This window comes from Arachis ipaensis, chromosome B03 (genome assembly GCF_000816755.2).
Source record: "Arachis ipaensis cultivar K30076 chromosome B03, Araip1.1, whole genome shotgun sequence".
NCBI lineage: Eukaryota > Viridiplantae > Streptophyta > Magnoliopsida > Fabales > Fabaceae > Arachis > Arachis ipaensis.
This window is the reverse complement of record NC_029787.2, coordinates 28,834,950-28,847,569: the sequence shown is the minus strand read 5'-3', so window position 1 is coordinate 28,847,569 and position 12,620 is coordinate 28,834,950. Positions and strand designations below refer to the sequence as shown.

Sequence of the window (12,620 nt, the reverse complement as noted above, 5' to 3'; positions counted from 1 at the left end):
ATTTGTGGATTCTTCCGCTGATATGTTGTTAGGGATTTGGATATTACGGGGTGTCGAAAGTCCTACATCAAGTAAAATGGGATGCTTGATATTGTATTTAAGAATAGCGGTTCTTTCCCCTTAATAGCTAGCTTTTAAGATGTGGTTCTCCACTTTCCTTAGGTACAGAAAGGGCTACCTATAGGTTGGATTATGGTGAATACCGAATACTAATAGTCAATATCCGAGTGGCTACCACTGGGTCAATGTCTATAGAGTGAAGCCACTATGGACATTGGTTCTCTAAGGTAGCGTTTGGTCGAGAGACAGAGACTAAGAGACAGAGATTGAAATAAATCTCAGTATTCTGTTTGGTACAAAGTGGGAGACAGAAATTGAAACAAGAATGAAATTCTAACTTAATTTGTACAAAAGGTAAAATTGGAATTAATTAATTGAAATGAGGATATTTTAGGTATAAAATGTTATTAAAGTTTCAGTCTTCATCTCTAAAAATTTTAGTTTCCTGTGTCCCTACTTTTTGGAGGTACTGAAATACTGAAATTTTAGAGACAAAGACAGAAATTTTAGTACCAGTTTCTGAACCAACAAACATGATATTAAGTCTCAGTCTCTGTCTCAGTACCTCAAAACAAATGCTACCTAAGGGTGTATTGTTAGGGGCTTGGGTATTATGGGGTGTCAAAAGTCCAACATCGAGTATTACAAGATGCTTGATGTTGTATTTAAGAATAGTGGTTTTACCCCTTAATAGCTAGCTTTTAAGGTGTGGTTCTCCTAGGTACTTAACATATACACAAAAGAGAGTTATCTAAATTCATTAAAATGTAATGGATTATGTGTAATTTTCTACTATCATAATGCACGCGTCTATTTGGTTGCAGGTTTTAGGGGCATCATGGTACCTTTTGTCTGTGGATCGGTATACTACATGCTGGAAATCAATTTGCAAAAAAGAACCTAATCCTGAGAAATGCTTCAGTTACCTGGACTGCAGTTTTACTAATAACATGCAGCGCAGGATATGGGCAAATACTACAAATGTGTTTAACAGATGTGATCCCAATAATGATATTGATTTCAAGTTTGGAATATTTGAAAGTGCTGTGAAAAAGCAAGTGGTCTCTTCAAACTTCATCCCAAAATACTTTTATTGTTTGTGGTGGGGGTTGCAGCAGTTAAGGTAACGGCTTGGCACTTCCATTGCATAAATCTTCAAAATAATTTTATACTGCAACGTTACTATTAAAATAACAAGGTTTTGGATTGAAAGGGAGAAAAAATATAACATACATACTATGATTATGTGAAAGTATATTTATATAAAGAAGACATGGTAGATGTCATATAATACAAATCATTATGATGTGTTAGGATGCATAGGAGGGGAGGATACATTAAGGAATGGGTGAGAAATATTCAAGCTAATCACTGGCAGCATGATGTATTGTGAATGTGGCAACAGAAAATGGTAGGAGGGGATTTCAATTTTATGCAAGTGGATGTAGAGAAGGGGTCGACATTTATTCAGTGAGGATTTGTTATATTCACCGTTATTTGGTTTAGGGGACAGAAATAGAAACTAAGGGTATTTTGGGGTGAAAAGTCTTGTAGCTATCTCTGCCAGCTTGGCAGAGTAGTGGTGTATGGCCATTTTGAAACGTAGGGAGTAGATTTGAGGTTGTAGTCCCGCTTTCTGTAGTTAATGGGTTGAGGTACTTAGAGTAGTTGGTCAATATAGCAGATGACAAGGGGAATACTAGGGTTTGGCAAGTCACATTGACCAAGAATTCCCATTAATTCCTTGTCATTCTTTCATCTAGTCCTTCTTAATTCCCCAACCTTTTATGTCACATTACTATTATAAATTGGATCAATAATTTAACGTTCCATCTTGAATTTGGATCCAGGATTCCTAATTTGTTTTAAGAAAGCAATTAGTGTATAATGAGGGATTAATTCTTTAGCGAGCTCCATGGGCTTTCAAAGCAAAAGAAACTGAGTTAACATTTGTGCTTGGAATTTTGTGAATATTTTACTGGTTGAATGCTCAATTGCTCATTCTTTTGCTCTGTTTGACACTTTCAGCTCTTATGGGCAGAACCTAGACACAAGCACTTTCATTGGAGAAACATCCTTTGCTATTCTTATTGCGATCATGGGTCTTGTATTATTTTCCCATTTGATTGGGAACATGCAGGTACTTGCAGTCATTCCGTTCTGACTCTTTTTTTATAATTTTGAGATGTAAATAAACATTCACGGTATGTTATGATTAACTATCGGCTAAATATTTCTTTGAAATCATTAGCTTTTAATTAGAATTGGTTTTAAATTTTTTACTGAACAAACCTACTTTTATTTGTTATTTTTAATGTTGTTTTGGTGCATTCTGAACGAGCTCTAAATCTTGGAATGACAAGAATTAGGAAAATGTAGTGTATTGCACTTATCTCTAGGACTGTGCTAAGGAAAGGCGTTGAGACAATATTCGGAAGCATACCACTTTCGTTCAGTAAAACATGCACTAAGTCTTACTTGGAAGTGAAAATTGGAAACTATACTAGTCTATGATTTAAGTATCTTCTCATACTAAATGACTGGACAGTAGATGATGTAAACCATAGAATTCAATTTAGGTGGATGTAATGGATGGGTCCTACAGGTAATAGGATCCTGGTGGGAATAATTTATGATGTTCCATAGACATTCTTGTTATTCCGCCCTGATTTTTAAACAATTTTTATGGGATAGATTAGATATTTGGCATCTATTTAGTCATTTAGTGGAAAGCTCATGATATTTTTAGAGGACTTTTTCTCAGATGTATTGAGAAATTAGAAAACTGTGCTTTATAAATTGTTCTCTTTTGATTGTTTCTTGCTCTTGTCTGGACGATTTCTTATGCTCCATCTCCTTGTATTATTTTCTCTGTCTTGATGATATTCTTTTATCCCAAAAAATGAAATTCTATATAATAGAAAGAAATTTAGAAGACCTTATTAGAATATGAGCCGGAGGGTAACTCTAGTGTCTATGTAACTAGCTGAGCTGACATAAAAATTGGAACGTGAGAATCTTATGGTCTTTTGGAATGTGAATATTTTTATGCGGTGTAAGGAGGGTCAGTATGGTGTGTATTCGGAGGCCTTGTGCTTGTGAAATTACCGTGAGTTTGATGTTTCTTTTATCTGCTGCAGTGGCTGATGCTGCACTGGATTCAGCTATCTGTGGCAAGCAGTACAATTGAGTTTTCCAGTTACTTTTTCTTAACACTGGTTCTGTGGTTCCTATCAAATTTCAGTTAATACTGCACAGTAAGTTGAGGCATGAGGAGAATGCTAATTATACAACCCAAAAGCAAGCATCAACCAACTACACTTCTTCCTATCAAATACCATGCCAAATATGCAGAGAGAGAGGAGAGAAAATCAGGGAAAAGGGTAGTTGGTTGTTGCTTTTTTGTGGGTTGTAAAATTAGCATTTTGTGAGAAATTACATATGTATACTATGTGTGCAACTTTGGGTACAAGAGGGATTAACTCCTAGATGGAGTGCTGCTAATTAGTTAATAAACACTGTAGTTACCTAAGATTAAATAGTAATTAGGCTACATATTTTACCTGTGCTTGATTTAAAAATTAATATCAAATGTCAATAAGCAAGATACTATAAGGCTTTTGTGTATGTTTCTTTGGAATCTTGGTATTTGACAATAGCTGTATGAGCTATATGTATTTTTTTTGTACACTACACAAGGTCAAGTAGGTCGTCTGGCTTGACTTGTTTACAATGACCCACAATATGCATATATCTCACAATGGTCTGTTTATTTGTTTATTTATTTATTATTATTTTGTGACTTTTATTTGTATAGACATATTTGCAATCAATTACTATAAGGCTTGAGGAGTGGAGACTTAAGCGAAGAGACACAGAGGAATGGATGAGGCATCGCCAGCTCCCTGAAGATTTAAGAAGCCGTGTTAGACGATTTGTTCAATATAAATGGCTTGCAACTCGTGGAGTTGATGAAGAAACCATTCTACGTGCATTACCTGCAGATCTCCGCCGCGATATCCAGCGCCACCTATGCTTAGACCTTGTTCGGCGAGTATGAATTTTGGTGGCTATTTTAGCTTTCATTTTATATATTATCATTTTATAGTAATTGTAATGGCTCACTTAGTATTAATTTGGTTGCCATCTTATCTTTTAATTATTATTCAACTTTGATTGGAAGATTACTTCTGTATTAAGACCGCTGAAGATAACAATGATGTTAGGTATAAAATGTACGATATAAGCATTTAACAAATTTCTTTTTCAATTTATTTTAGGTTCCATTCTTCTCACAGATGGATGATCAACTTCTTGATGCAATATGTGAGCGGCTGGTATCTTCTCTCAGCACTCTAGGTACCTACATTGTTCGCGAGGGAGACCCTGTTACTGAAATGCTCTTCATTATCAGAGGTAGATTGGATAGTTCTACTACAAATGGTGGCCGGACCGGTTTCTTCAACTCAATCATACTGAGGCCTGGGGATTTTTGTGGTGAGGAACTACTTTCTTGGGCTTTACTACCAAGATCAACCACAAACTTACCATCCTCAACTAGGACAGTTAAAGCCCTAAGCGAGGTAGAAGCTTTTGCTCTTCGAGCGGAGGACCTCAAGTTTGTAGCTAATCAATTTAGGCGCCTCCACAGTAAGAAGCTGCAGCACACCTTCCGATTTTACTCCCACCACTGGAGAACTTGGGCAGCCTGCTTTATTCAGGCTGCTTGGCGACGGTACAAGAAAAGGATGTCTGCCAAAGACCTCAGTTTGAGGGAATCCATTCCTTCAGATGAGACCGCGGTCAGTGAGCGAGTAGACGATGAAGAGGAATACCCTGCCGGCTCGAATTCATCTCAGACTAAATTGAACCTTGGGGTAACAATACTTGCTTCAATGTTCGCGGCTAACACAAGAAGGGGTGCTTTGAAGATAAAAGATGACCTGCCTAAGTTACCGAAACCCGAAGAACCTGACTTTTCTACCGAAGCTGACGATTAGTTATGCTTAGTGGCAGTTGGTTTTTCAGATTTAGCTTCAATCTATATTCCATTCGGTGAAGATAATTATCAGGGAGTACATGCAAACCCTGCTTGGCTTAGTGGTTTTTCTGATTGTTGTAGATATTGTAGGCTTTCTTCATCTGAGGAAGTCATGTAATGTTGTACAATGTACTCATGTAAAATTCTTATAGTGAAGGAGGAGAAAGTGGAAAGGGAGAGACGGTTATTTCGTTTCTCAAATTATAACATATCATCCTTCAAGACTCGAGGGAAAAAAGCTCATTTATAATATAACAGAAGTTGGGACGCATTTAAAATGTTCCAGTTAAAAATTGGATCAGTATTGTAGTAAAATTAAATCACATTTTTTCTTGCAATAAATCTAATGGTTCAGAGCATGATAATGTAATACCTGAAACTTGATCATCACCATGGAATTTAAGTTGTAGGTAAATTTAAATCTTAAAATCTCTAGAATCACAAGATTGCATGAAATGACATAAATAACTGTTTGACTTGTCCTTGGAGTCACATTAAAAATTACTAGAATCTGCATTTTTTTTTTACTTGACTAAACCCTTGTTTGTAGATTTATATGTTGAATTTAATAAATAAATACATAATATAAAAAATAAAATTTAACATAAATACATAATGCATACAATATTCGATTTTGACATAAAATTATATAAATTTAAATTGAATTGGGAGAGTTATATAAATTTAGATGAGTTTTGTTATTGTGTTGTCGGTGGTTCTCGTTTCATTTCCTTTTTCAAGATTATTTGGAACCACAACTGCCTCTCTCTCAGGAAGTTGGTGAAGTTGAAATAAATAATTCCTTTTCAACACATGAATCGCTAATAAAAAGTAAGAATTATCACAAGTATGCTGAAGGTGATTTTTCACAATATTTGTTTGATTGTTATCTATCATCCTAAATTTGCAATGTGTTGCTTTATATTCATAGACTCTCATCTTATTTATAAGGTGAGTAATACGAGTAAAAGTGTAAAATATTGCTTAAAGAGTTTTTGAAGAGATAATACTCAATTTGGTCTCTGAACTTACACGCGAGTCTCAATTTAGTCTCTGAGGTTTCAATTGTCTCTATTTAGTCCCCGAAGTTTATAAACGTGCCTCATATTAACCCATGAGACCATTTTTAGTATAAAAACGTTAATAGAGCGCTGTTGTAGACTATCACATGTCACGTTAAAACTTGTAAAATGATACAGTTTTGATTTTGACATTTAAATAGCTCAAAAAGGCATCGTATTACTTATTTTATTAGGTAAAATTTTAATAAACACCATTTAGGATGTTGTTTTTAGGTTATTTGAGTGCCAAAACTAAAACGACATCATTTTACAAAGTTTAGTATGACATCCGGCTGTCACGACTAAATAGAGGTAATTGAAATTTCAGGAACTAAATTGAAACTCACATGTAAGTTCAGGGACCAAATTGAGTATTATCTCGTTTTTGAATTAGACATTTCATACTTTCATATTTTATTTGTACAAATTGTAAAATTACTTTTTAAACCTTATCTACACCTTTGTATATCGATTTCTAAATTTTCCATGTATTTTTTTTGTAATTTTGGTATTTGTTATTTTACCAAATAATATATAATCTACATCTTGATGAATTTGAGATAGCATTAATTAATTTCTTCTTTAAAGGACTGCATCAATTCCTTGTAAACCCAGTTTAATAAAGCTATATAGATTATGAACTCTTTAGTGGGTAGACATCGAAATGCTTCAATAACTATAACCAAAATTTGCATCTAATTGGAGTCAGAGAAGACCACACAATATTAAAAATGTTTGTCATACTAATTCTATAATCAAACAATTATGTTAGAACCCTTTCATACAAATTAAATAAATAAGCTCTAATAACAAATGTAAGTTTAAAGACTATAATTAATAATTAGTCCAAAATCACTCAATACTGAACAATCTCACGCAATATTTTCTTTTGCATAAACCAATACATATTTCATTTCATAGAACCTAGGGCACTTACATTACATCTCTTTATATAGATTTGGAATGGTTAATAAAAAAATATCTTAACGACTAAGAAAGTAACATTATTGATCGTGAAGGCAATTTGCATGTGTTAAATTCATCTTGTATTTGCCTTTCATGACTTGTTAAACTTGCCTATGTGTGTTATATTGAGGTTTAAGAATTTTTTGGAGAACTCTACTCCTCTCTCTTCTTCCTGCTTCTATTCTTTCTAACTCAACCTTTACACCAAACCTAAAATCAACATTTTGATAACACAATCCTCATTATTGAATCTTTCAAAATGTCTAATTCAAATAATTAAACCTCCGTTAACCAAAGATTCAAACCTACAACTCAAGAATCATAAACCAACTCCTCAATTAATCAATCAAATCTTTGAACCTCATAACCAAACAATTTCATCATCATCAATACATACATATATCAACATCATTTAGAGTTCACTTGGTACTTCGCATTTAGCCTTTCACCTAAACTATTTCACCTCACCCTTTGGTTTTCTTCAACCTTTATCAACCATATCGCTCCCTCTAATTCCTAAGAATTTATTGAATTCTTGAAGCAGATTTGGCGTTCTGGTATATGTGAGTGAGGCTGGTTTTTCCCTCCCTATACCTATTTATAGGTGCGGACGAGTGAAGGTTGTAGTGAAGAGTGGTTTTCTCCTACACTCGGATACTCGAACTCATTTAGTTGGAGTTTTTAAATTCAAACTCTTAACTTTCAAAATGTTTTAAATAAGCCCTCGAAGAATTATAAAATTACACATCACAAACAAAATATAAAAATCCAATAGTTACAATTTTAACCGCATAAAAGTCGAATTTTAAATAATAAAAATTATGGGGTCAAAGCTTAATTCATTTTGTACTACCCCTTATATTTAAATTTTTAAATGCATAAATGCTAATATAATCTTTAATCATTTTCTTTTGAAGAGAAAAAATGGGTTAATCTCTATTTTTAAAAATTTAAATATTAGGTTTTAATTAGAATTAAATTCCCTAAGTTTAGGTTTAGATTAGGTCTCTAGGTTTTTCAGTTCTTTCTTCTAGGTTTAGCTTTTATCCTTTAAGTTTATGCATGTCTCTTTGATTTTTTGTAACATTCAAGATTTTCAAGCTTGTTTCTTTCAATTTCTAGTAGTGGGTCTCTCCTTTATTTGATAAATTTGGATTTGTCACAAGGAAGAACATATTTTTGTTTGGTTTTCTTCTCTTTCTTTTAACCTTACTTTAATCCGTTAATGTGAATTAGTACTCAAAATAGTTCCTGAAATTTAAAAATAAACTCAATTTAGTCCCTTAAATTTCAATTGACTCAATTTAAATCTTTAATTTTTAATAAGTAACTCATGTTAGTCCTTCTATTAATCTCCTTTAACGGCACGCATACTTGGAACATTAAGCGACACATGGACCGAACACCTAGCCTTATTAAACGACGTCGTTTTTTCCTTGGCGCGTAATCTCTTTTCAAACGACATCGTTTTAGCTATTTTAGGGTTAAAATATAACAACACTTCATTACCAATGATCAAACCACTCAAACAGGGAAACTCTTCTTCTTCTTTTTCTTCCTCATTCTCTCGTGAAGGTTGTGGTAGGCTTAGAGAAGGGGGGTTGAATCTATGCCTTCCTTTTAAGTTGCTGTTATTATCCTTTTAAAACAAACTTTCAGTTTAGGTTCTATTTGAACTCAGTAGCAAAAATTTATGAGACAATTTATTTTTGTCTCATGAATATCAGAAAACAGAACTCAGCAGAGAAGAGAAAAGCTAACACCAGCATGTATCCTGGTTCGGTTGCCTTGTGCTATGCAACCTACATCCAGTCTCCTCCACAACTATGGAAGAATTTCACTATAGTTAACAGTATTACATACACCAATTTCACAGGATTTACCCAATCCTTTCACACTCAAGTTCTAACCTAACTTGACATTGGTTATGCTAATACCTAACTAATCACTCTTAGTGCTAACCCAACTAAGAAAGGGATACCTTACAGGTACAAGATACAAGACATTTAACCAACCTAAAGAAATCAGAAAATAACTCTAGGCTTTTCTCTCAAGTGTTTCTCTTAGCCTTTTTTCACTCATGGCTTTTTTCTTAAACTTTCTCACAATGCCTTTTCTCACAAGAAATTACAGAAAGATAAACATTAAAAAGTACATTACAATCAGTAAAACATGAAGGAGATTGATTTCATCAATAGCCTTTGTGCTATGCAAAAAACCAGATTGGCAAGCCTCTGATTCAGTTCTTCATACTGGCGGAATGCACCTTTGATTAGGTTACACTGTCCAGTTAGTTGAACTTCTTCAAAGAACTCTCTCAGAATAAAACCTCTATTCACTGGTTTTCTCTCCTTGCTTCTGAATGAGCAGAAAGTCTTCTTTTATCTCCTTGCATGTTGCTTGGTTCTTCTTCCAAGGTCAACGCCTTGAGCCTTGAGCTTCACCAACCCGCAGAGTCACTTTTCCTCATTAAACCTTAGAGTAGAAACTTTTCTTCTGACTTCTTCATCTTGACCGAAAGCCATAAAACAGCAACCATAGAAATCTTCCTATGGTCAACTTGATCTTAGCCCTTGAAAAACAACTTAGTCCCCAAGTCATGTTTAAGACCGTGGATACACAGCAGAGAAGAACAGAAAATAACTTTCCTTTGTATCCCATTTCGGACAGAGCAGAGAGTTGGGAAGAAGAGAAGAAGATCTGATGCATGCAAGAGGAAATGGGTTACCTTTAACCTAAACTTGATTTGGTTTGAACTTGTTGAAATGACTTCTGCCTTTCAAGCTTAATTTCTCTTTCTTGCTTCTTTGGTGTTTTGCTTAGGGAGGAACCTCTCTCTCTTTCTCTTTCTTACTTTTCTGAAGCTCTGATTTGACTATGACAAAAGAGAGGGGAACGTTGCTTTGGTTGGAGCAATATGGAGGGAATTGAAATTAATCTGGGTTTGGTTCGGGTATTCATTTGAGCAACCCATCTGACTTCTTTCTTTCTTTTTTCCTTGGGCTTCTATTTTGTTTTCAGCCCACCATTCCTTTCTGTTTGCTTTTCATTCCATTTGGGCTATAGAATTGGATTTGGCCTGCAACAATAAATAATTAGTAATATACAAATATAATTAATCAACACTAATTATTTATTTTGCTCAAAAATAGTGTTTGTCATCACTAATTAATTTAGTTAATTTCTTAACTCAACATCTCACATGCACCATACTGTGGAAGATCAATGTCGCTGTTAGTGTAGGTCGCCGGCAAAGCTCGTTGCACGCGTTCCCATTTTCTAGGACGAGGAAGAACAACCTGTGCATCACCGTTTCTCCGAAAAATGTTAGTAATGCAAGCATTCTACGTTTGAGTTCAATGTTATGTTTTGTTCTTCTCTTGGTTAGGGTATGCAGGCCATTGATTTTTGCTCTATTTGATGCTCAAATGGAGTGGGTGCAATGTGAAAATAGATAGTTTTAGTTATTGATCCTCTTCTGTTAGGGTTCATTTTTTTTAAAAGATTTGGTTATGATTAATGTTAACTGTGTTACAGAGAAGAAAGCACATCCAAGTTAGTGAAGTCTACCACTTCCAATTACATGTAGGTGCCTCTACCTCCACCTCCACTCACAAAGTTGGATAAGATGCTGCATAAAAAAAGAGCAACTCCGGTGTGGACCCAATGCAAGAAGCTAGTTCTGGGACAACGTCAAAATTGATAGAATTTATGAAATTTGTCTCCATCTCGGATTTCAAAGCACCAAGGAAGAAATAGAGATTAAATTATATTGTCTTTTATGGATGAATTGATAAATGTAATCCAAAGTTGTGTATTTTAAGGTTGTTTTGTGGCTATTTTGTGACAGAAGTTTGTGTCAGTGATTGTTTATATCTTTTGTCATGTCTTGTATAATGCTTTGTTTTGGAACCTTTTAAATAACCCTTTTATTTTGTGTATGTAAAGATGATAGACATTACTCTTGGTTTATCATGTGTTACAATGGTCATTGTTATGACTATGGTTGACCTATAAAATTAGATTCAAGGTTTATTATTATAATTTATTTTGCAATTTAGAAATTTGGTATATATATGACTAATTCATTAATGTTATTTGTAGATTTGTAATATACTTGATCAGTCTCTTATTTATCCTTACCATTTTACTATTACAAGTTTAGTCACAACTTTCAATTTATAAAATCATACATATTTGTAATATTCTCACTGAATTTGCAGGCTTAGTCACAACTTACAATTTACAGAATAGATTTGTATTGAAAAAATATAATTGTAGTGACATTAATTCAATTTCATTCATCACTTTTTTACACCTAAGTCATAGCCAATGATTACAACTACAAACAAAACAAGAGAAAAACTCAAAATACTATTGCATACTTTTAAAATCCTAATTTCAGCTTCTATTGCACTAATCTTTCAACTCACATTTATCTTCCAATACTCAATGCTATTTTTATTTTCATGTCTCACAGTCATGTCTTCTTCTTCCTCGCTATTTGCCCACACAAAAAGTCCACACCATATCTTTTCAGAAGTTTGGAACAACAAGAACCACAAAATAAATTATGCATGTATTGCAAAAAGAAGATATAAATTCAAGAAGGAAGCAATTCAAGAACTTACATTATAGTTTGGACATCCAAAAAATGATCTCTCTGGATTTGCTTATGTTCCAGACCAACGAAGAACATGACGCATCCCACAACCACACCAATGTGGAACCTTTCCAGCTCTAACTCGATTTGAATTCCTTCCCAAACTTCTATGTGAATGAGACCTGTTGCAACTTCTGGAACCTTGACTAGTACTCCTCATCATCTTCTTCAACACCCAAACAACGATATCAATTTGAGAAATTGGCACTTGTTAGGGTTTTATATTCATTAAAAGGGACTAAATTGAGTCTAAAAAATTTTTTTCATGTCAGTAAAATGTTATTAGACCACGTAATGGGTCTACGTGTCACTTAACATTTTAGGTAAGCATGTTGTTAAGAGAGATTAATAGAAGGACTAATGTGAGTCACTTATTAAAAATTGAGAATTTAAACTGAGTCAATTAAAATTTCAAAGACCAAATTAAATCTGTTCTCAAATTTTAGGGATCATTTTGAATATTAACTTTTTTAATGTTAAAAATTTGATGTTATTTGGAATTAGTGTTTTGTCTTTTGTGCATTTATGATATGGTGTTTTTTCATGTTGATGTTTCTTTGAGATTTTATGTCTATTTGTCTATGGAGTAGAGTTTTTGTTTTGGCTTTAGGTAATAAATAAGGTAAATCTTGATTTTGGTTGTTGTTGATGATTAACGATATAAAAATATAATAGTACAAAAAAAATTATTATTAAATTAATTACTATGTATTTATATATAAATATATATTTATATTATTTTTAATATATATTTTATATTTTAATATGTATATTATATGAATAGTTGATTTGGTAGTTAATTTTTAGTATATATATAATGAGATTGTTA

General features: G+C 33.5%; 1 protein-coding gene across 4 annotated transcripts in view; it reads left to right on the top strand.

The window, feature by feature from the left end:
• The window catches only part of LOC107630082 (cyclic nucleotide-gated ion channel 17), a 7,840-nt gene extending 2,530 nt beyond the window's left edge, over positions 1 to 5,310 (top strand). For all 4 annotated transcript variants that reach the window (XM_021118579.1, XM_016333115.2, XM_021118581.1 and 1 more), the window contains 4 exons: positions 885 to 1,183; positions 2,089 to 2,200; positions 3,878 to 4,114; positions 4,341 to 5,310. In XM_021118579.1, coding sequence (XP_020974238.1) covers positions 885 to 1,183; positions 2,089 to 2,200; positions 3,878 to 4,114; positions 4,341 to 5,060 — 1,368 coding nt within the window. In that variant the 3' untranslated portion in view covers positions 5,061 to 5,310. The remainder of the gene's footprint in view (positions 1 to 884; positions 1,184 to 2,088; positions 2,201 to 3,877; positions 4,115 to 4,340) is intronic.